At 41.7% G+C, this 26,157-nt stretch overlaps 1 protein-coding gene across 4 annotated transcripts in view; it reads right to left on the bottom strand.

Annotated features, from left to right (window-relative positions):
• The window catches only part of EYA1 (EYA transcriptional coactivator and phosphatase 1), a 265,134-nt gene that overhangs the window by 180,805 nt on the left and 58,172 nt on the right, over nucleotides 1-26,157 (bottom strand). For all 4 annotated transcript variants that reach the window (XM_078687154.1, XM_078687153.1, XM_078687155.1 and 1 more), the window contains one exon: nucleotides 1,702-1,784. In XM_078687154.1, the coding sequence (XP_078543280.1) occupies nucleotides 1,702-1,784 (83 nt within the window). The remainder of the gene's footprint in view (nucleotides 1-1,701; nucleotides 1,785-26,157) is intronic.

Below are 26,157 nucleotides of genomic sequence, written 5' to 3'. Positions count from 1 at the left end.
ATATCTACCAGTGTATGTATTGTGTAATATTTGGCAGCTTAAATAGCTAAAACACGACAGACATCAAAGTATGAGTGCGCGTCTGTCAGTTAAATAGATATGGAAATGTACAGTTTTACAACTTTATTTATACGCAAACACAAAATAAATATGGATAAATACAGATAAAATGGGCAAAAAATAAATATGGATAAATACAGACGGAAATGGCCCAAAAATAAATACCATAAAACCGGGAGCCCTAATCAGAGGTGACCTGTTAATTCATCGATATCTAGTGCTATTTAAAGAGGTGTGTCTTCAGATCTTTATGTATGATGTATGCGGTGGAAATACCACACACGCACAATCCCTGGAAGCTCAGACATCAAATCCCCAGACTTCTGCTATCCTCTACAATAGACAGCTGTACTTCCATCACATGTTGTTCAAACAACTGGAGAAGCAGGGCAATTCAATTTGATCTGTATTAAGTGCCATTCACGACAAGACGGTGCCAATAATGCATGCACTGAAAACTTGGTGAAGGCACAACCCTAATAACGAGCTACGTGTGTTGTCCCTAATACAGTGATCTCTCATGTTATAGATATTACAAAGTGTTTGCAAAGACTAATGTGGGATGTCTGCCATATCCAGCACTTAATTTGAGCTGTAGGTTGCTGGCAGTGTCCACCAACACTCATTTTGGGGTTCGGGGAACCTATTTTTAATTCATCACACTTTGACCCAGAACAAGAGAGAGAAAAGCAGAATATGGGAAAAGAGGAGAAAGAAAATGATAGAATAGTGAAATACGGAGAAAGCGGGGATGAAAAATAACCTATAAGAGTGAGATCAAGTGCCAGCGAGTGGAGGCGGTGGATGAAAGCGGCATGAGAGTGAATCAAAACTAGACAGCCTTGGTATTCCGCAATCCTGACACTCAGCAGTTCCAGTCTCACAGGACAGAGAAAACATTCTGTTCAGACAAATATAATATTAGAATTTAAGCTTTTGGCATATATATGCAATCATCCCTAAAACTGCAACTAGAATGGCTTTATCGTGTGTCTTCATTTCAGAATGAAAAAAGTGGCATTCAATTTGGTGGCCTAAGGCAGGCAGCTTGAATAACGTGATTTTACTACTGACTTGGTTTCCCCTGGGTGTCTGCACCATGAGTGATGAACATGCACGCATATATAAAACGATTATTAATATCGCTTTTATTGACAGCAGCACCAACACATTAGCCTGGCATAACAAATGACTATGAACCATCTAGGACGCTCCTAGCGTGAGCCCCTAGATTCAACAGAAAGAAATGAAGGAAGAACCGTCTCCATCTTGAGTCCTCAAATATGGGACAGATATCCAGCCACCATTCGAGTAGATTGAAAAATGAAGACTGTTGGTTGGGGTTCTTAGATAGCTCAAGACTAGAGCGCTACACAACTAACAACGCAATGGAATATAAAATCTGAACGCTTCAATAAGCTACCGATTTTCCTACAAATACGTGAGTATGAGGGAAAATCACACTAGCCAGAAACGCGAAGAAAAATCGCATCACAAATTGCAGATTATGTTGTGCAAACTCATTTTTTTGTTTTTTATTCTGAAAGAGTTTAGAAAGGAAAGAACATAGCTAAAGGGAATAGAAAAAAATGGGAAATCTATTTCATGCATTTTAAATCCACATTTCTACAGCACATGTACCTGCTGGGAGCTATTAAATCCAGTCGAATTTGTAAGCGAATTGCTCCCTGCGTATATTCCAGAAGTCGTTGTAAAATTACTTCCTGAAATGAAATGGAAAATGTTCTGAATTAAACATCAATTACCGTATGGAACTACTTCCTATCGTAAGGAGGCCGTCGAGGCCTGCAGAGTTAATTCCTTTTCCACTTCATTAGGTGTTGTTCTTACCAACTTTAAAAAAGGCTGGGGAAATAAATGTTGACGCTCTTGCTCTCTGCCCTGCGGATGGGCATGCAACAGCTGGCCAAAGCATGAGGTCCTTTTCCGTATTCCACTGCATGCGGGCGCACAATAAACACAGCTCATCCACAGACAAAGTTGCATACACATGCAGAAACGCCAACAAGCACAAATACAGAGCGCATAAACACACAATTAAGGTAACTGAAGGCGGGCCTGTTTTTAACACGTGTTAGTATACAAGGTTTGTAAATCATCTGGTTTCATTTACGTGTATGGTTTGTGCCATTCCGGCAATATAAGAAATGACGGCAATAAAGTCTCCATGTGTGATCTTGCACTTCACCTTTATTATTAAATGTATCATGCTATATAACTGTACCGGTGTTAAGTACATTTAAATGAAAAACTTTCTGTGCAGTATGGAACTTATAAAAGGACGGCGCGAAAGACCCAACTACAAAACGGATCAAGACACATCGTTTTGTAATAAAATCACATATTTATTTTTTCTTTTATTAGGAGTACTTAAATATTGAGCTAGGCAAGCTATGACATAATAAATGATATTTCTATAGCAGTTGAGCAGATCTCGCAAAGCGAGTACTGTTTTGCCAGCCGCGTTTCTTCAAATTGATTCCATTTTATTGCTAACACACACATGCACACACCTACCTCTGTTATCCAATATCAAACTTACAGTAGCCAAGGAGAGAAAAAAGGTTTCAGAATCCAATGGAATAAGACCTATCCTTTGAAAGAACAACAGCGAGATTATATAATCAAGGTGATGCTGGGTCGTTGCCTGGTAAAATGGCCGTCAGGGCGTACTATTCGTGGATCCCGTCCTGGGCTGTCTAAATCTTGATAATCCGATACGCCTGCTATCTGGAAAATGGCCTGAACGGCAAGAATTTTGTGGGGACAGCCATGGACGACATCCAAGGTGCGGTGAAATGCTGAGGCCCAACTGGCATCGACCTGCGGTTTGCCTCACGGTGGCCTAGTGAGGGCCTGAAAGTGCAACAGGACTGTGCGAGCCTGCTCTGGGCCACAAGCTGGTGTGGTCTCAGATCCATCCAGAGGCAGTGACATTTGCTTGCTGCATCTCTCCAAGATGAGAGGAGACACCTTGCTGACTGGATAGGCGTTGTGGAGGAGGACCGCCTGATGGGCGACTGGCTGGACACCGCTGTAGCAGCACAATGGCCTTGAGGAGTGACGGCAGCCTGGTGGTGGAGGGTGGCTGTGGTGCCAGTGACACAGCGGAATTAAGTGCTGAAGCGGCAGGAAGAGATCCACAGTCTCGATCTGAATTTAAGCAGATCCTGACCAAGTGTTGAGACGTTAATCACACAGCCCCAACACTTTCTGAACTTAGACCTTATTGATGATCGATTGATGAAACCTGATATACACAGCCTGCAGCGGCAGGAAGAGATTTCATGTCACGATCTGAATTTTAAGCAGATCCTGACCAAGTGTGGAGACGTAAACCACACAGCCTCCACACCATTTGAACTTAAACCTGAATCATGATCAAATTGATGAGACCTGATACATACAGCCTCTACACCATTTGAATTTATTCTGACTGAGTGAAGGAGACTTCAGGCTCTTGCTAGGATTACAGCCCTACCATTGAGAGTGACCACACTGGCACCCCTTGAGCCCACCTGTGCATAATTAAGCTGTCCATTTTATGTCAAAGTCCTGATGAAAACCTGCACTGACACACCATTAGTGCAGATTCAGCGTTGAAACATCTAATGTTGGTTTTAATGACCAACTGTACCTATGTGTGTCAGTGAAGTAAGGACCTTACTTCACAATCACATAGATACAGTTGGTCATTAAAACCAACATTAGTGTCTCATCACTGCTTTTTAACATTGTCCAGTAACTTCAGAATAAACTATTTTCAAAGAAGCTATACTTGGACAGTTTTTAACATCACCCTTTTTTTGCACTACATTCACATAAAAACCCGCTCCACTGTAATCAGGTGTCGCAGCACACCCGGACGGCATTCGGCTGTCTGGGTGGGACCCCGATGATGAAGCATGTCACCAACCAGGTTGGTGAGTGAGGGGTCTTCTAACAAAAGATAAACTCCTTCTTTTGTTATTTTTCCATCTCCCTTCTTCCCATTTGAGACCATGGATTTGGTCCAATGGCGATACTCTTTGTGTTGGTTATATATTCTATGACAGCCTTGCAAATGTAAATTTGGGTATTTTCCATAAATGAAGCAATTTATAAAAGCTCTTAAATACCCTTTTTGGTGTGTGTGTGTGTGTATTACAATTAATCCTTTATTGTTTGCATAGTCCTTTTGAGTAACCTTACTGTCTCAAGAAATATAATCTTAGCACCCGACAGAACGGTTTGTATTCTAATTCAGTGAGGCTCCATGCAGCCATTGTGGCCCGGGAGGCTGCTACCTGCCCAGACTGAGGGAAAAGTGAGCCGCTAGACCTGTGACCCCAGCAGGGCCTGGATGGAGCTTAGGAAGGCCAACGGCTGACTGAGCATGGAGGCGAGCCTGAGATCAGTGTTTTGCAGTGCCCAACAGACAGGAGGCTCCCTTTTTCCATGTGCAGCAAGATCCTAACTGTGTTGAACCTGGCGGCCACCTCCTCTTGGCCCTGGAGATGGTGGATCGACAGAGAGGCCAAAGTGTACTTGAGTTGGCATGGCGAGTGTGGGCATCGAGTAACAGCCACTGGCTGGACTCTGGGCATCTTTGAAGTTGGTTGAGTCCGCCGGGGCGTGGTGATTGGATGGGCGCCCTGCAGTGGCAGAGTGCCCCACATATAGGCTATGGGACTTTGGTGAGTGACTTGCTGCTTGTTTGGGCCTGTTGATGCTCACCTCAGAAGCTGGACTGTATGTGAGGGGGCAGGGGAATGGCCCCCCATGGACCCTGAAGTCATTTAACGATCCTTGCCAGCAGGTCTTGAGCAGACGGATGCAGCAGGAGGGTCTCTCCCTGAGTGGCTGGCGTAGTGGCGGCATGCTGAGATGCTCCCGGCACACAAGGGGAATAAGCTGGTGCAGTGCCTCAGTCTCTTGGAGGGACAGCAGAGTAGGACGACAATGCAGTGGGGAAAGCAGCAGACCCTTGCTCACTTTGGAGCACAACTGTGCCCCCCCCCACATGGGTGCATAAACATGGGGACGGACAGACCGCAGCGCTTAGCAGACCAAAATGCATCAATTTATCGCTCCGGGGACAGGTGCCGGAGGGGGCCCACCTTGATCGAAAAGGGGTGGGGGGGGCACTTCATGATTCTCAGGGTTGCACTGGTGCTCAAATACTGGATGCCATCAAAATGTCAAGCGCAAATGTGCAAGATAAGATTGAAGTGGACTAGCACAATGTCAGGTTGCTGCAAGTTGACCTCCGGAAGGTTGCAGAGTGATTGCTGGCCACTGAACATGTCAGCAAGCTCCAGGAGGAGCTGGCTGTCCTCAAGACCATGGTGACTGATCTCTCCGTGTGGACCCTCTGGTTTGAGACTAGAGTGGAGGATAAACAGTGTTGCTTGTGGTGCTTTTAATCTCTGCTCTGTTGGCTACCCGGAGGAAGTGGACAGCCAGATGCCAGATCTATTCTTGGAGTGCTCGGTTGAATCCACAAAACCTACTCCAAAGCTCTTGTCGCTTGAGACGGAGCACCAGGATCCAGTGCCGTGGCCATCCGTGGGGGCATTGCCCTGAACAGTGCTCACGAAAATCCTCAATTACAGAGACTGAGGCAATCCTGCAAGCTGTCAGGCAAACCGGTGATCCTAACTTTGAGAAACAAGTGATCTGAATTTTCCTAACTTTGAGAAACAAGTGATCTGAATCTTCTCTGATTACAAGCAAAGGCGTTAGACGTTTGGGGGGGAAAACAAAAATTGAAAGCAACAGGATTATGATACATGATTATGATACATGTTACTCTACCCAGCATAGATTAAAACAATCCATGAGGGTTGGATGCACTTCTTTACTACACCTGAGTCTGTTGGGTTTTGTAAGTACGAGCTGACAGCCGAATATCTGTGCCAATGCCTCTTGAGACCCGAGACTGGACTCAGAGTACACACTGGACTCGACTAGCAACAAGGTGTCATGGCCATATTAGAAGGGTGTTTGGATTGTGTGCAATGTGTGCTGGCAGGGGTAGGTTTGGGACATGCTAAGCACTGAGGCATTTATGTTAGTGGCTGACACAGGGTGACACCGCCTCCCCACTTATGAAACAAGGTAATACACTGGGAAGCAACATTAGGCTCCTGCCATAAACTGAACTTCTGCACGCAGGGGTGGCATTAGATTAAGAGGTGGGGGATACCTTGTGATACTAGTTGGGGAGGCAACAATTGCTCATCTATGTCTTTACCCGAAGGGTGGGAGAGTTGCTTTGCCAAGTTACAGTACAAAGCATCAGTAATGTGCCCCCCCCCCCTATTGTGGTGGACTGAGGATTGTGTGGTCGGGCAGGGCCCTGGGATTCTGGGTGGAGAGGGGTTTGGGTTAGGGGGTGGAATGTGAGTGGGAGAACTATGCCTGGAAGTACTAGACTGGTGATATGGAACATTTGTGGCCTCATTTTATATGTCAAAAGATACAGTGTCCAAATATACCTCAGTTGACAGGAAATATATGTTGGAGAAGTGTGGCTCACTGGTTAGAAGCGGCAGACCCTGCAGCAGAGGTCGGCCCGGGACCAGGGTTCAATTTCCGAGGCGGCAGGGTCTTGGGTCAAATGTCTGCGGACTCGATAATTCTCGCCGAGGTGCCTACGCTAACCATGGGTCCCACTCTGCAACTCTGGGCAATAGCTTGCTTAATCGCCACAACGGCCCATCAACGCCGGGGATGCCTGGCTTCACCTTGGTGCCCAGGAGGGATCATCTCACAGGAAAAGCCAGGACGGGTTCCCCAGCGGTATACAGCACCAGGACACCCCGAGATGGGGTAACAGTGCGCTTTACAAGTATACTTACTTTACTTTACTTTACACATGATGGAGGGGGCAACTGCACTCCTCCACATACTCTATGTTAGGGGTGTTTTGATCTGGATTGCCTGCAGCTCCCATTCGAGGTCGGGGGGATTTAATGCAGACATTGAACCATTGATTGTGCATGGATTACTAAATGGGGCGGAGATGTGCCTCTTGAATGTGTATGCCCATAACACTGTCGATGAGATGTTCTTCCTTGAGATATAGCAGGAATTGCTTCCATATGTGGGTGTCCCGCTTGTCTGGGAGGGTGATTTTAAGTGCACACTACATGGGCGGATGGACAGATACCCCTCAAGACTGCCTGCTAAGCCTAATATGATGGCCAAATTAAGGGAAATAATGGAACGGGTGAATTGCAAAAACATTTGGTGGGGGAAGGGTTTTCATTACAATGCCAAAGACACCAAATATAAACTGGTTTCCTGTTCAAATTCGGAAGTTACAGCTTACTAAATGTAATAAGTTAACTCCAATGTTATCCTATGAGAGAGGTAGGCCTTACAGAAGTGAAAAACGAACTTGAGAGTTGTTACTACCAGGTCATGTAAACTTAAAAGTACATGTCCAAATTTTTAACTACACTCTGCCCTCTAGACTGACAAGGGTCTATGCTAGTGGTGACTTATGCATTAAAAAGGAAGGTTTGACCTGGCTAAAAGTTTGTTTTGCCAGGTCAAAATGGCAGTTTAAAACTGCACACACAGGCTGCAATGGCAGACCTGAAACATTGTAGAGGGCTACTTAAGTGGGTGGCACAATCAGTGCTGCAGGTCCACTAGAAGCATTTAATTTGCAGGCCCTGGGCACAGGTAGTGCCACTTTACTAGGAACTTGCAAGTAAATTAAATATGCCAATTGGATATACACCAATTCTACAAGGATTTAGGGGGAGAGCCCAATCACTTTAGCACTGGTTAGCAGTGGTAAAGTGTGCAGAGTTCTACGGAGCAAAGCTAAGTCAGCAAAACAGAAGGTTTGAAGGCAAACATTTAGGGAATAAAACACGCTATGGATGCCAAGTATAACAAGCAGCAAATCTGATTCATCAGGCCTAATGCAAACCATCATCTGACGATATTGAGCCCCCTTCGGCTACAGCCTGCAGCCTTGCTTCACTAAAGGGATTCGACTTCCAGAAAGGAGTCGAAGGCCGAAGGCAAAAATCTTCACTAGGCCTGATGCAGAACAGCATCCGATCCATGTCAATGACTACCTTGGCGCAAACTCCAGACTTTTCCAGCTCTGAGTTTTTTCCGCCTGTGTTGACGTCTCCATCAAGATGTCGTCCTTTGTCATCCTATCATCGACGAGCCCATCTTCAGATCAGTCTGCAGCCTTGCCTCACTGAGGACCTTCTTGAAAACGTTTGCCCAGTGTCACTTTTCACTTTTTGGCGCTATTTTTATTTTAAACCTTAAAAAATCATGTCTCCAGTTCCCGTTGTTGGATTTCTGTCATTTTGGTACCTTTTTTTAAAAGTAAAACATTCTCTATTTTCTTAATTCGAGTGGGATTTTTTTTGTGTTGTATTTTTGACTTTTAAACTATTTTGGTACTTCTAAATGATTGACACATTCTCTTAAGTTAAGACTGTCTGCTTTGTTCCATAACAACTTACGGTTGAGCTCAAGTTTCAATTCATGCAACCTTTACTGGATGTAACAAGAATAGTTACATTATTACCTGTCGTGGACTAACATCCACCCGAACTAATAATCAATTTATCCACAGCAACTTTGACAAGTGCCCTGATATGTGAAGCCAAATTAAGCTGCAAGACCAATGACACACACATAGATTTTGCTGAAGTGATCCTTGCGGGATAAATTCCTATGTCAATGAGAGTTTTGGTCTGCTCTATTGGTAGGCAGGCATAGCAGGTTTTTGAACAGAGAAATAATGATTCCAATTTCTTTAGCATTCAGTTTCAGATGTATCTTATTCATCTTACTTTGATTTCGGAGAGGCCAATAAGTAGTTTTGGAGGCTATTGTAACAGTGCACTTGCATGCAAATCTATGTGCCATTAGCGTATTAACAGAAGGGAACACCATGTTTGTGCAGGTAGAATCTCAGAGGATAAGCATATAGATTAAATAAGAAAGGAGCTAAAACAGAACCACGTAGCACTCCAAATGGTGATGGAGATGATTTTGGAAATAAAGTTGCCTACTCTTATTTGGTGGAACAGATTAGAGAGACAGGATTTTGACAAATTTAGGACAGTTCCCTCAAAGCCCATTCATTCTCAGAGAATGAATAGAAAGGTGCAGTGATCAATTGTATCAAATGATGAGGAAAGATCCTTCAGGGCAAATATGGCAACAGGATTTTCCCCGGTCAAAGAGGTGGAGAGTCGGCTACTACCTTAAGCAAACTGGATTCAGTGCTTTGACTGTTCTTATGCCTAAATAGGGAGGTCCTAACAGTTTGTTTTTGTTAACATGTGCAAATATTTGTAAGCAACACATTTTTCCAGCAGCTTCAACATAAAGAAGAGATGCATTATTGATTGGAACTTTTCTCTTTTTAAGGATTCTGCTCCTCCCTTCTTTGAAAGAGGTCTTATATTACTGATTTTAAGAGACTCCTGGAGTCGGCCACGTTGAGGAGAAGCATTATTGCAATTTAACCATATTGGTGCGATCTTGAGATAATATCAATTATATTAATACATTATAAAATCTAATTGTTTTTAATGTTTTAAGATTTCTTAAAATACATGAAAATGCTGTAACAGGAATAAGACAATGCTATAATGGATAAAATGCTTTCCTTCCATAAAAGACAAACTGGAGAGGAAAGAGGAGTCTCGGCGCCGTTGATAGATATAAATAAATGTAATTTATACCAATAGTACCAAGGGATGCATGCAAACCACATTCCCCTAATGACTTAATAACAGTCATGCCTGCATGACGTACATAATAGTGTCTGCAAGGGAAAGAACAAGCTACAGAAACAATGAATTAACTATGCTGATGCGTTTATATGTCTTCCTTCTTGGTCGCATTTTTAATCCCTTGAGGCAATTGGCTTTCTTTTTTCAGTGCAATAGTTTTGTTGTTATGTTCATTATGGAACCGAGTTTGACTCGCTATGTATACATGCAGTGGAAAGTGAGCAAAAGTTTTTTTTTTATATGCTTCAGGCTTTAATATATTTCATATTATAGCTTGCCCCTCGTGACGACAGGAATAGATGATCATTCTTTAAGGTGGTCTGTGTTGCTTCTAGAAGAGGGAAATCGTAGAAAATTGACTGAACTTGAGTGACTTCTAACGCCAATATGCACTCGAAAACCTACAAGAATTGCACTAGCTAAACTGTATAATTCATACCATAGTGCACCTAAACCTACCCCTCCTTCTCTTCCCACACTGACTGCTCGTCTTGAGAAACAATCAACTTGCTAGAACTGCGGGTCCCTTGGTAAATGGAAAACCTAAAATGTGATTTGTTTACGGGACACAAATGTTACTCCATGGCTCTAACTAAGTCCCGCGGATTTGTTTACTAGCCAATCAGTAACGTATGCTTTGATGCTAGTATTATACAAAATGTTTGGCTTTGCAATTTTCTGAAAACACATTAAAAGTCTCTGCATTCTTTGGATCTAGATAATATACCCCCAATCTAGAACCTGCCATATGTGGCCAAAGCGCTGGAGACAGTACTCCCTAAACAACTCCAATGGTTTGAAGGAATCAATGGCTTCAATCCCATGGAACACTGACGCGTTAATCACGCCTTCCTAGATAATCTACGAAAATTGTCAAAACAGGGGTGGTTTCTTCAGCAGCAATCATATATCTTATGCCAGCAGTAGTTAATAGGATGGTTCGCCTGGTACTCCTGGAATATCTTCAAGAAACAGATCATAGGAGCAGCCCTCTGCACTGAATAACATTGATCCTTGATATCTGCTTACATAGGGAGATGACCCCAGTACAATTTCGAACTGCTCCCCAGAATATCACTTGAGGGTTTTCCACAAAGTTCTTCCTTGGGCTCTTTCTTAGTCAACATATCAACATATTCATGAGACCTCTTGAAAAGCTGATTGTCAATGTTGATCTCATTGTCTAAGTGGATGAGCCAAGGTTAAAGTTGAGCATTGACTCTGTCAATCCATTAGCGTACATTTTATTGCAATCCTGCTTGGAATTGGTGGCCCATTGAAAATTCAGCAATTACATGCAGCAGAATGGGATTACAAGAGAGCCTTTTATAAATTATAGCAATTCCTTCTGTAGTGGAACTTCCTGGCCTGACATATACTTGCGTTGCCATCTCCGCTACCAATAATACTAATTCTGATGTGTGGTTGAATAAAAACGTGTCCCTCAAATAAATTCCATGGCCAGTTGAGGATCATTCCCAGATTCTCACCCTATATTCCTAAGGACCAATGGGCTTTAATTTTAGACTCAGTGGTAATAGATTGTGTCTTAGCTTACCTAATACCTTATTTCAATGGTTATCAGACATACAGAATGTGGCAGTCAGGTTCATTATCAACAACTAGTGAGATCATATTACACTGGCATTGATGAACCTGCATTGGTTTGCAGTGGAGAAATAAATTAAGTTCACAACTTTTGTTGACATGTCAAAGGCCATGTGAGAGATTAGTCTGGTGTTTCTATCTAGCTAGGAGGCAAGCGAGCACTGTACAATGGCCAAACATACATGGATATGCTTCAAGGATGTTTAAAAAAGCAAGAAGACTGCAGGTTGCGTTTGGTGTTGGGTGTTAAAGTTCTTTAGAAAGAAGTGACTTAATTTTTTCTGAATTACTGGAGATGTGGAGCAAATTTGATATTGTAGGTTACTGTTCCTGGGTGCAGAGTTGGACTAGGACTGTCTTCTGGTCATTTTCCTCTTGCATTTCTTCATTTCATGTTGTGTAACTTCGTTAAGTCCTTAATTAAACAACCTCCAGCACGCAAGATGAGTTTCAGGATATTCAATGTTGTGTTGAAGACAGGTGGTTGAGCAGGATAATATATTCTAGCTCTAACAGCCCCCAGAATCTATATTCTGATGAGAAATACCTCCTTCAGAACTGGCATAGTCAGAATTAATAAACAAACGCAGAGTTTTACGGGCCCAGGTGGTGGATCTTTGGAAATCGTTGAACATACCATTGCAACAAGAAGAATCCATTTGAATCTTTCATAAAAATGGAAAACTCGGTTATTCCAAATAACGTGTTAATTCCACCACTGAACTGACAATTCATTACTATGTACTTAGCAGGACACATCCCAGTACTAGGAAGTTTATGATAAGACTGTGATTTACATGAAAAAGAAAAATTAAATATGGCACATGGCAGCCTTTTAGGAATCTCAGGCTCTATACAATGTAATATTTTCCCTCATCAGGGTACCTTTCCATTGCATGCTCTATCCACCTTTGACTACTTCTAGTCTCACTGTATTAAGAATCTAATTGATCAGCCAAGATTATGCTCACTGCTTTGCAAAATATAGACGCCGTCCCATTTCAATTTGCCTGCTATTGCCCTAGAAAATGGTGTGTGTGAATCCCCAGAGTAAACGTCTAGATCAATTTAAATTCTAAAACATTGAAGCATTTACTGAACCGTGTATTAAATAATATTTTCCTAAAGCATTATTTGTTAATTTGTATGTATGGGTGATAAAAACTTATTTTCTCACTAAACAATGTTGAAAATAGGCAATAGGTAGAAGAAGCCCTTTGTGAGTTGTTTCCTGTTACTAATGGTCCATTCCACCTCAGTGCTGCGCATGACTCTGGGATCCACCAGCTCAAATGCTTATCATGTGAGGGTAACCAAGCATTCTGTAGCCTGTGGATTGGCTGAAATTAATGGTGAGCAGAGTTGTTTCCTTAAGCACTAACTGCAATGGCAACTAGAGTGAATCGATCGACACATGATGGGGCAGACATAGAGGAATCAACAGCTTGCTGTGTCACTTGTTCTCATACAATATCGGAGTTCTTGCTGATTAACTTGTGGCTCTGATCCTCAAAGCAGAGGAAACCAGCCTCTTTGCCTGTGGTCTGTAAACCTGTGCGAAGAGCGTTCAAGAACCAAATGCCTTAGCTGCAAGCATGCCCAAGCTTATATTAGTGCTGATGGCTGATGGGTATATGTTAGTACTGCTTGGAAATGACCATCTTTTTCACCTTGCCTCTTCATACTTTCCATGGGTGGCTGAAAGAAGCCTTCTGAAGAACAGAAAAGGAGCAGGAGTATCAGCTACTAATACTACAGTCAGAAGCAGTGGCCGCTTGGACAGGTTTCGCTGCAGGCAGTGAGGCAGGGAGGGGGTGAGGATGGGTGGAGGGTAATGGAATTCAACATACGACGGGAAAGAGGAGAGTAAAAAAATTAATTAATTAAACCACTTACCTTGCACTCGCCGCATCACCGACTCCGCGATGCGGCGAACGCAAGGTAAGTGAATTTGTGTATTTATTTATTTGCTCTCCACTTTCCCGTCGTATATATCGAATTCCACTGTCCCCACACCCTGCCCCAGCCACAGCCCCGCCTCACCTCACTGCCCCGCAGCGAAAGCTGTGCGAGCCACCACTGGTCAGAAGAGCAGAAATATGATGCATTTAATTTGAGAGGGATATAGAGGAGGCTGAAGTGAATCCGGAGTCTTTTTAGAATTGAATATCAACCTGCAGAAGCTAGAGTGAGGCTAGTACGCTCTGCACCTCAGCAATGACTGTCTTGGCATGTAGTACCATGTCAGCATTCCCTTCCTCCACCGGAATGAATCTTGCGTCATCCAACGGCTTGTATTTCATCCTACAGTATGTAGATGGAAGGGACTGAAGGAATATGTGGTGGTACAACACCAGTGAAAAGGTGTTTTTGTTCTCTTTAGACGGCATACCTGAAACTGTAGTTAATTGAGGATTTTGAGCATAGGAGACAATTAATCCCAGTCTGTGACTCATCATTCGAGCACCTCTTTCCTGATAGAATTATTCCTCAGTGACTTCCTATTGACCACACCTCACCAGATCCCACTTTCTGCCAACTTCTACACCAGAAACTTAATAAGTCACCCACAGACAAACAAAGAGCTATGGACTGATATATTTTGAGCGTTGAAAGAAACTAAGGACAACTTCAAGAGCAATGTCTGTGAACTTCATTGATAAATAAACCCAAATGATTATCCTTGTGCCTATTCAGAGATTTTCAGCTTCCACATATGTCACTCATCAATTGACACCAACTGACACTGCCCAACATCTATTCACCACCAGGTACTGTTGTAGGGAAAATGTACTCACCTAATGCAGACATTCATTCCACTCCGCCCTGTTAACCCTAGACTTCTCCTTCAGTAGATTTGAAGCTGTGAGGCCACTGAAGGTGTTGCATATGATTTGTTCTAGGTCAACAATGTAGCAAAGTAACCTACTGAAGTTGACTATTGCCCCTTCAACATAATATGAGGAGTGTTAATGGCAGCTGAGATTCTTTTGAAGGACAGAGTTGGTTTTACCTGTATTTCTGTGCTTTTGGGGAGGTTAAAGAGGCCATCCAGTGTAAAGGAAAAATAATATCTTTAAGCAGTCCTGCATTGTTAACTATCATCAACAATAGACCTTCTAGAATATTGCTTTGCTTGATGACATCTGATTGTTTTTTTAGATGTATTAGACATAATTTACCAAATTAACCTTTTAATGGGATGCATGGATCAGTGGATATGTGGCACAATTGGCTCGCATGCTTTATTGTCATTCCCACTAATTTAAATGAAGTCATTTTATTACTATTCATTTGTATAGTATTTTACCCTGATGTGTGCTTCTACCAACTTTTGGTAGTAACAGCAGCTATTACCCAATTTAATTGAGTATCAATGAACCTCAGAAGAATGAAAGCTCAGTAAACCCCTGTGTGTTCATATGCTAAATGGAACTATACAGCTGTGTGATAATATACTGCCAAGTCTATGTTGTATTTCACTGAACACCTGCTTTTCAGGGGATCTGTCCCTCTGCACCGACTTAGTTACTCACTCACAATTACCTATGAGACTTAAGGCTTGCTTGTAATACCGTGATTGGTTCTACTACTATAGCTAGGATAACTGCCATTGCTACTACTAAGAAGTTACTGATATAACCATGCTAAAAATAACACTAGTGTAGCACTATCTGAACCATCATTCCTTCAACTATCACAAATAAGTTGTAGTACTAACACCATTAACCTTAGTTGTTGTAACACGACTAGCACTACTAATATTTCAAATGCAACCTCTATTACGACTACTACTACTGCAACATTAAGTGCATTAATACAACAATAAACTTACTACTAATATCATCAGCTACCACTTTTAGGACTGCTGGCATTGGTAATACTACTACTTTTTCTAGTACTCATTTACTAACTCTAATATTACTACTGGTAGGACGATTACAACTGCTACTCATGTTACTACCATTCCTTCTACTAGTCCTCTTTTACTACTACTTATGCTACTGGTATTAATGATACTTCTACCAGCACTGTTATTACCAGAGTTGAAATAGAAAAAGTGTTGGGTGGTAGTTGTGGTTCTTGCTACAGGGAACCAGGCAGTAGTGAAAAGTCATTTTTCTATGCTTCTGGGTACTTTCTTGGCACACCGGTGTAACATAGCAGAAATGGAAAGCAATTTTTAAAATCTAATTTTGCCTCCTTCAGCTACGTGGAAGATCCACACAGAACGAAAAAGACCCAAATATAATTTGAGCAAAGGTTAAACCAAGAGGACCAAAATCTGTACCTAGTTCTTAAAAAAGATTTTTAAGGTCTCATAAAATAAGATGCATAATTAATCTTTTCAAATGTACATGCCACAAAGTATGTAAACACTGCCACTGTTTTTTTCAAGACATTCCGCCCTTTGATACACTCCTAATTCCTCGTTACACTTGTTTCTCTGCATGACACCTCTTTAGTCCTGACTAAAATGTAGATTTTACCAAAGACATGCTTTCTGACCACGTCATTCTACTTTTTTCTTAACGAATCAGAGATTTAAAGACGCATGTCTGGCACTGTTTTTCAGAGCTAGGTACATTGGCACTTCGTAATCGGGTTGTCAAATGTTTCATAGGATAGTGATGAAGTTACTTTGTTTTATAGTTGAATTTTGAGTTTTATTTGAACCAAACTAAGGGGTTCATTACGATGGCGGGTGGACTTTAACGGAATGCGGGACCATCTGCAAGGGGTGCGGCGGGTCCGCACCTGCAATTAGGATGCCACTGTGGAGGTGGCATTCTCCATTCCCAGCATTGTGGTGCTCACAGCACGCCCGCCGTAATGCTGGGAATGCAAGTTGTGCATCAGCATGCACAGGTGACAGGCACTGTGCGGTGCCTGCCACCTTGTCCACACCAATGTAGGGGGGACCATAGGTACCCCCATGTGCATCCCCATCCCCCGTTATGGGCCTCCAACAGCGAAGACTGCATGCCTTTCCATCCTAATGTGGCGGCCTGAATCATGGACAGATGGCGGGTGGATCGCCCCTGCTGGGCCGGCGGTGGCGATCCGCTCCCCATCCTAATGAGCCCCTATGCGAGGAAAAAATATATACCAGGTGTGTTAAATTATGCATACAATGTTAAGTTGCAGTATTTTACTGCAATTGGTCTTATACAGAGTTTGCCTTATTTGCATTTCTTTTGCTTTTTAAGAGAGACAATCACTTGCAGGCAAGACCTTCATCACTGCAATGCCCCATGTGATCATTCCACAATTGAGAGCAGGCATCCTGAAACAGTTCACTTCGATTCCCAAATGTAAGAGCACTACCACCGCCTCGCCATTGGCTATTCTCCAGAGATTAGAAGTACTTTCTTGATGTTCATTTTATGCAACTGTAGCTTAATAAGGCAATATAGAATGCCTAATATCATCATTTATTAACGTGAAAACTAAATTGTGTGAACTGCAGATTTGTCTAAACAAAGCAAATGTCCACGATGGTCCTACAACCACCATCAAAAAAACAAAGGGCACCTGAATTTGGTTGCATTTCAACGGAAACAGACACCTACAAGCAGTGCTTAATTAATCAAAGAATGAGTGCTGGTGTCCAGACCTCTACTCAGAAGCCCGCAGCCCGTGCTAATAAATGTCGGTGAGCTAAATGCGTAATCCTGAATCCACCTCATACCTCTGATCCACTATGAGACACTAGCTACCCCTTTATCTCTCTCTCTCTTGCAGATGATTCCCACGTTCTCAATTTGTGAAGGTTTTTCAGCCTTTGTCTTTCTTCTTCTTTCCCAGGTTTGTTTCACTCTCTCTTGCTCTCGGTCAATGTCTGATGTGAAAAAGTGCCAGTTCCCAAAAACGAGAGCCTGTGGGCCACACCTGCACACACTGGCTCAAATTAAGCATCCTCTACATGTACCCATTTTGGGTAAAGCCTATTTCAGATGAGCTCTTGAAATATCAGTTTACTTTTGTAGGCCAGACATTAAAAAACTAGACCAAGTACCTTCCAAATCTGCTAAATGAAGCATACTATGTCAAGATTAACCTATTATTCGAGTTCTTAATTAACCGCCACACCCAAACCTTTAGATTGTATTACTCAGTCTGAACTTTAAATTGTTCTTCATCACAGTCCATTTCATACCTATTGGCTTTGTAGTTCTCTGTCTCTTCTTATTTCTAGTCGTTTTCAGGTGATACCAGTTATCGCGCATCCTGACATATCCACTCAGTTAAACTGAGGGATAACAGATGTTTGAAATAGAGTGACCCTTTGATTTCGAATGCCTCTCTGCACTCTTTGCAATTTACCCAGTTTTCATGCATGTTTGTTCTTATACAGGTATCAACAATGGGATTTCCTAACCAGATTTCCTTTGGATACCAGGAAGGCTGCAAGCTTTATGTAATCCCCAGACATACCATTTAACAATAAAACACATCTGATATTGGTGTTCCCTATTGACCCAGGACACTTGCCTCCTAATCCTCGGTTCTTCGGTTGAATACCTTACATGATCCTGGGCCAATCCCTTCCCCTCCCTCTAACTCAGTTCCTCTATCTGTCATATTATGAATGCATAGAAATGGGCGAGATTGGTGACTAATTTATTGAGCATTTACGTCTTCTCTGAGATACCACAGAGTTTTCACTCTATCATGATAAAACTGTTAGACTTCTAATTGTGTAATTTGTAAACTGTAGTGGAGCTAAATTCAAGCAACAATGAAATTGCCAGTTGAATACCCGATGCATGAAAACATAAAGGTCCTCTGTCACAAAACTTTTGTGGCCCACAGTTGTCACACAAGGTTGGCTATATCTGAAATTACTATTAAAGAATCACGATTTGTGAATTCGTTTCTGCCCATGAGGTTCTCCTTAATGCAGGGGAAAACCAGCCAGACTGGTGGATGTTCCACATTGTTAGCAGTAAGCAACATGGGTGGGGAAGTGGATGTTCCCATGAGGGGGCAGTGGTTAATTTGTAAACAAATGAGTGCTGGTGCCAAAACCTCACCGCAGATGCCTGTTGCCAGTGCTATTAAAAGTGGGCGTGCCAAATGCTAGTCTTGAAGCCATATCACACCTCTTTAATCCACTAGCAGAAACCCTGCTCCTTTATCTCACTCTTGCGCAGTTCCTGCTGTCTCCCTTTGTGATGGTTTATTTATCTTTCGATTCGTCCTTTATTCCCTTTTGTATATTTTTTCATCTCGCTCGCAGTCTAAGTCTGAAGAGGGAAAGCGCTGGTCCCCAAAAATGAGTGCAGTTGGACCCCACCTGCAACCTCCGGCTCAAATTAAGTATTCTGAGGAGGTAAAACGGCCACCAGCGGAAATGAGGGCTACATTCAAAAAGGCCGAAACACTTGGGGTATTAACAAACATTTCCCCCCCAAAAAATGTCAGCTCTAAATACACTCATACATTTTATTCAATAAAGTGACACGAACGCCACCACCACCATTGTTAGTGACTGAAGCTGTATGGATTCCTCAAGTAAAAAAATGTTTGCAAGGAGAACAAATCAGGGGTAAATTTGAGATCGCTGTGTAGTGCAAGTAATAAGAACATGCGTTTTAAATTGCAACGTGTCTGAGACTGAGTGCGGCCAATCGGGAAACAGGTTTATGCATGCATATCTTTGATTTAAACTTTTTTGTGAATTTATCTCAAATCTACTAAACTAGCACACATCTTTCACTTCAGGAAGTTTTCCAATCAAACTACAATTTGCAAATTAATGATTTATATGAGCGGGGAAAGTACAGCAATAGGCTCCGCGGCCAGCACATTCCTTCTTCCTTTGCAGTCACCCCTGCCTCTTGGGAGTTCTCAGTGCAAACCTGAAACATGTTTCTTACATGCTGCTGTGTGGGCCACTTTGGCATTTGGCGTTAAGGCACTAAAAGCCTTTTATTTGACATTTCCATTTGTGTTTCTGAGATGAATAATGCTAGCATTAAAATCGTAGGAAAACTCGGCAGCATGAGGCCTGTCATCCAGAGAATAAGGAAGTCTCCATGTTTCACACAGAAAAGACACAGTGGAGGAAAAGACATAAAACGCTATAAAAAACAAACAAATGTGCAGGTCAAAGGTCCAGCGAGGAATGAACAAGGATTTATGAGGAATGTTGGACCTTTCAGAAAGAATACCGATACCTGCGGGCCTAGTCTGTCCTGCCCCGGGGCAGAAGTCTTCTGAAGCCCCTGTCCTGTCAGCTGGGCGCTGCTCCGGGCAGAGAAGGGGAGGGCGAGTTACCTCTTGGCTCTGGATTTGCAATTGGAGAGAAGCATTCCCGGGCTTCAGTCCCAAATGCCACTGACAGCCTGTGTGATCTATTCCTGATCTGGCCACTTACTTCCCCTGTCTCGCTTAAGTCAGCTGTAATTGGTTAGCACTTGGTATCTGGCCGCTCCAGCATGCAGCACTAAACACAACACATTGATTAATTGTAGCTTTGCTACTCGGGCCCATTTGCTCCCCGCCATGAGCCACTTTGCCATGGGCTGTGTCCATCACCAGGGAAGGCTATTCCCCGCAAGAGTCGGTGCGACTCTCTCGGGAGGCGGAGGGGGCCTTGAAGTCGATGACAGCCAGATGGACTCTTTAAACCCGCGGCGGTTCCCTCTTGCTTTTACTGCCTTGTTTAAAAACACTTTGCAAGCCTTTTCCAGTTGTCTGTCACTGCTTTTCTGGCCAGCACACGTCATGAAAACCGCGCAGTAAAAGCCACTTTTACAAATGCCTTTTAAAGCATGCTGTACGCTATGTTCCCTTGTTTATCTTAATCTTTACGAAAAGGAAAACATGTTAGCCTCCGATTTAAGCAAGGGCTGCGAGGACGGTTCCCGGTGCTTTCAGTATGCTTGCTGCTCCCCATCATCATCATTATCATCATGTTTATGTTAGCGTTAACTACCTCACCCCTTAACCAGTACAGGAGTGGAACCCAACACCTTACAACTTGGGCCCAAGAAAAGCCATATGAATGACAACATCACAGTACAGAGAAGGGGAGGTTTTAACACCACCCGAGAAAGCCCTGGTCTCCTCGTTTTGGGAAGTTACATAGCTGTACAGAGAGAAATCCAAATCTCCGACCCACCACCTTGCAAAAGACAGCCAGGACTGGGAGCAGAACCATCAGCTTGAGAGTTAAGAAACACTCTTAAATCTAGGAGGAAATGTAATACACCAGGCTCTAACCTGAAGAAGTCAGATATTAGAGAGCTAGTGAACTCAGCTTGGTGGTGTGTTTGTAAGAGTATAAACAGAACAGTGAACGGAGGGTCCAAAGGGATATTTAACGACCTGGCACAGCTACAACCCCTAGTAAAGACAGTATAAGCAAACAAAAAGTGACTGTGGGTCAAAAGTAATCTGCCGACTAACTATGTACCTGACACAAACAGAGAGACAGGAAATGTATCTAAAGGTGTGATACAAGGTCAACAGGATACTTTTCAAATGTGAAAAATACCCATCAGTTATCGACCGATACCACCCTTGTCATCATCTGGGACCCTTCATACAGAGAAGAGTAAACATTGCAACCACTTGTAAGTTGTTCACAAAAGGTGGGTGCCCCAGTGGGCTGTGGGTATGTTGGCGTGTACTGATAACTGAAAAGCAGTGCGTGAATCAAAGTGAGGGTGAAAAAAGGTGCAAAGAAGCCTAAAATTGGAGAGACAGGAGGAAAATAAGTTTAATAAGTGCCTCTCAGCTTCCAAAAGATAAAATCAGTGCAAAGATAAAGTAGTTTCAACAAATAGCTACTATGTATAACAACTAGGTCAACATGTTTCTGCAGTCTATGGACCCAGTCTAGGTCCTCCCTGAGACGGCCCAGAGGGACGCCCGGAGTACCGACGGTCAGAGCGGTGCTCTGTTTACCTGCGCCGCAGCCAGGTGAGGCGGAGTGTTTTTCTCCTACCAAATAGCTAGGAGGAGTATCACACCTAGGATGTCCAGGTGATATTTTTACCACTTTTTTCGTTGTTCACCACGTTTTTAAGCAGTAGCGACCTCCGGTCCTGATGAAAGCAGCGGTCACCTACCTGGGTGCAGAAACATGTTGACCTAGTTGTTATACATAGTAGCTATTTGTTGAAACTACTTTATCTTTGCACTGATTTTATCTTTTGGAAGCTGAGAGGTACTTATTAAACTTATTTTCCTCCTGTCTCTCCAATTTTAGGCGTCTTTGCACCTTTTTTCACCCTCGCTTTGATTCACGCACTGCTTTTCAGTTATCAGTACACGCCAACATACCCACAGACCACTGGGGCACCCACATTTTTGAACAACTTACAAGTGGTTGCAATGTTTACTCTTCTCGGTGTGAAGGGTCCCAGATGATGACAAGGGCGGTATCGGTCGATAACTGATGGGTATTTTCACATTTGGAAAGTATCCTGTTGACCTTGTATCACACCTCTAGATACATTTCCTTTCTCTCTGTTTGTGTCAGGTACATAGTTAGTCGGCAGATTACTTTTGACCCACAGTTACTTTTTGTATGTTTGTAAGAGTGTCAGGGTCTTTTAAATGATGGAAAACTGAAAGTTGGCATTTTGAGCCACTGAGGTTGTGGGAGATATATCACTGTCTCGATAAAAGAGTACCCCCATATTATCAACATTTTGTATTAGAGTTGGGACTGTTCTCTTATATGCTGTTGCTTGGTTCACAGTATCACGTGTTTCCGGTAATTCTGTCTCAGTGCAACTGAGCCATAGAGTGTGGTCCTTTACCAAGCAAAAGGCTGAGCAAAAAGTTATAGACTTTCACCAAGTAATACATTCTTTAGAAATTCGAGTTTTTTTGATAAATGGTCTCAACCAAATTGCATTCCTTGATTAGAAGCAAGATGTAGGAGGAATTTGAAAGACAAGGAGAGGATGGCTGAAATCATGCCATGTAGACCATCAAAATGATGCTGCAATTAAATCCACATTCCCAAAACAGGAAGTCTATTTTTATCCTGTTTTCTGGCAAGTGGTATCCTTTATTCAAAACTAGGTATCATAGACAAACTGAAGCTGTACCTGTTCTAATTACAGAAGTGCACCTAACCTCTTAGTTGAGGTGTTATTGCTTTGTGTCGACCACATGCAATTTAATATATGCCCTTTATCTGCAAATCACACATGTTACTGGGTACAAATAGATATTAAAAAGTAATATAGAATTGGTAGGACTTTGTTCATCCATCAAGCATTGATTAGACTAATAGGCACAAAGCTATCTTTGATGTACAATGTTAACTACAAATGACTGTAGCCATTCTAATACTTTGTCTCGGGCTTTAAATCAGGTGCACATTCTTGCCATCACATTAATTGAATAAAAGCTACAGACAAGTCTAAAAACCTTTCAATTTCCTTTAGTTGTCACCAAGATATTCCAGTAAATGTACCCTAACATTTAAATGTACTGGTTTTGTCCAGTAAAAGGGATAACACCTAAACTAACTGAGAACAAGAAGGTTGGTAATTCCAATGCATAACTGGAATTATTTGGACAGTAGTATTTTCGATATTTTGTTTATAAATACTTTGCTTGCTTGAGAGTTTTTTCCTTTCTTCTAGTTGATCAAGTGTGGACATTTCCCCAGAAGATAACACCACAAGTCTAGGTGAAGTATATATTTTAAAACAGCCAATAAAAGCAGCAGAGTAATTAATGTACTAATCAATTACTACTGACTTCTTGATGAATGATATTGTCATAAACTCAGAAAATATTTAGAAGAGAACCACAATGTAGTGCACCTGAAAAGGTGTGTTTACTGCCACAACATGCAACAACATCAGTTCTGCGACTAAATACACTTTGGGTACATATTATTCTTAGACATCGCATGACTCTTCCTCCACAGTGAATCCCATCATCCCAATTCCTAAAGGTCTATGCAGTCCACATTTGATGACCTGATTCACCAACATAAATTGTAAAGGCATTGTCTTGTTAGTTAGAAAACATTTCAGATATTACATCTTAGGACAATGGAGCCTATTCCCAAAGGCAAATTTAGATGCGTACATTTACTCCTGCACCAAAGCATATATCTACACTTTTCGCTCTTCACCATTTCTGAGTGTAGATTTACATTTAAGGGTAGATGTACATCTCTCCAACCCCTGGTCGAGCCTCCTACAACATAATTGACATGTGTAAAGCTATGACTAATAACTTTTCATAAGTAAGGGGAGCTCTACACCACAGAGGCAGAGAACTGCATGTGGGACAGTACAGCGAAAAGTATTAAAGTGTATTATTCTAGAAAACATATTTTAAATATTTTATATAAAATATAACAGTTTAAATATTAATTAATGATAAACTTATAAACATTTTGTTAAAAGTTATGGCAGACATTATGTAAAAACATTTTTAAATGTAAACTTTTTAAAAGGTAAAGTACATTTATTTTGAAATTATGTTTAGTATTACATGTTAACATAATAACATAATTATGTTATATTTATGTATGTTTTAACATCATTTGTTTTTGTTTATTTAACATTATTTCTTATGGTGTGTTATATTAACGCCTTAACCGGGCGTTCTATTAGGTGGGTGGGGCTCTGTCGGCCGTTGGCTGATGGCAGCACTAGCGAGGTAGTGCTGGCCGACGGGAGCATGCAAGGGGTTAAGTGCCTGCCTCTATTATTTTCTATGGAAGTGTTTTGCAGTACATGTGAGTGACCATATGTGGTACTTGACTTGCTCCAAGGCTGGGCTGGAGCACATTTACTACTGTTTTGTCAACTTTAAGTGAAAGTTAGTAAATTTAGAAGTATTGTTTATGAATAGCAATGAGCTTCCTTTTCTGTGGGTGAGTGTTTTGTAGTAGCCTATCCCTCCCCAAACCTCTCCTTACCTCCCTTACTCTGTATTGGAAATACGGTATAATTTTGAAATGAGGAACAAATATGGTAGTAAGAAGTATATTGAGATATGTATGCATGTTTAGAGAAGGAACAGCCAATAGCAAAACAGTATCTCTCAATAGTATTATTGTGATAGCATTATAAAAATGAATAGGCCCAGCATATTCCTAATGAAAGTTGAAAGAAAGTTACATTTTATTGAAAATATTTAACCGAAATGTCATAGTGAAAAAGGATAAACAATTGTGAGAACATTTTACAAATGTCTTTCAATCATGCACTCTTAACGTGTGAGGGCACCTACATTCTATTAAGAAATATTTAGGGTAGAAATGAACAATAACTTAACAGTAATGGTGAGATGCTAGTTTGTAAACACCATCTGTATCAGGACAACCAAACATAAAAACATTTGTTCATTTCCTCTGCGGATGTATGACGGTACAACGCGTAGCGTTACAACGCGTCCCTTTATGACGCAGTTTTAACAACGCAAGTCGTTACAGAGACTTGCTTTGGGGGGGCGCTGATAGTGAATAGTTTAATTTACTATTCCAACACCAGTCCCCGTGGATAGTAGGGAAGGTGTTGGATAGTAAATGAAACTATCCTAGAGCGCCCTCCAGCGAAAGTCTTTGTAACGACTTTCGTTATTAAAACTGCGTCGTAATGGTACCGCATTGTAGCGGTTCTGTTGTAAAGGATGTTTCCCTTCCTCTGCTAGCTGTGAGACAAACTAACCACAATTACCCACTTACAAACTCTGGGCAGATGTCATTCACACTGCAGCACAAACATTCAGCATAAGGTCAAGGCAAGCAGGATTAAAGACCAGTATCTATCCATTCCAAACTCAGAAAAATAAAACTTGTTCATCTGTTTGAAGATAGTTGTTCTTCATATATGACTCAAAGTACAACATGAATATTAACTGTTCCATTCAAAAAATGATTTCCTATGGATTTGAAGCTACGGGCCAATCATAATTTGACAGACTTGCAATGCACTGAGGAATATAAAGCTATGTTTGAGATACTTTTAAAAACATTTGATTAAATTGAGTACCTTACACTGACTTAACCAGTTTAAAATTCGAGATTTTACAGACACTGATAAAATATTTTCACAAATTGCTGCAAATATAATGAAAATTAATAAAATAAAATGTACATTTCAACAAGAAAAACATAAATATTCACATTCTCTTGGTTTAACTTTTATCATACTGTTTCTCACTTAGCTTCCTCACTATATAAATTATTGAGCAGGTAAAATAAATATAATTGTATGTCCAAGCTACGATTATCTCAATGGAGCTAAATTATTACATCATCTGGCAGTTAGAAGATGTCAAACATTCAGGATACATTATCTAATTTGGGCCAGAGAAAATGTGTAAGTCAGGACAATATTTTATATTTTGAGAAGGGCTGACTTTGCCAAATAAAGTTTTTGCAAGATACATCACACCAAATATTCTTTTGGATACTTACTGGGGCATTCAGAACTTGTCTCAAGAAAGCAGACATTGCTCTTTAATAAGAGCTTTAGCTTACACTGATTACGTAAACAGCTTTATTTCTATGAAGGGTGGAGATATGAATGATGGCACTTGCATAGATCCATATATGCTAAACACTATGAGGCACTTAAATGCAGGTGCTGTTTCATTACTCTCTTTGGAATGCTAAACCAACACATATCTAACAGACTGCCCCAATTTTGGCATTTAAAAGATACCTCTAACAGCACTTCCTAAAACACTTTTCACAATTAAATTC

Source organism: Lissotriton helveticus, chromosome 4_1 (genome assembly GCF_964261635.1).
Source record: "Lissotriton helveticus chromosome 4_1, aLisHel1.1, whole genome shotgun sequence".
Lineage (NCBI taxonomy): Eukaryota > Metazoa > Chordata > Amphibia > Caudata > Salamandridae > Lissotriton > Lissotriton helveticus.
Note: the sequence above shows the minus strand (reverse complement) of the source record. Positions and strands in the feature narration are given on the sequence as shown.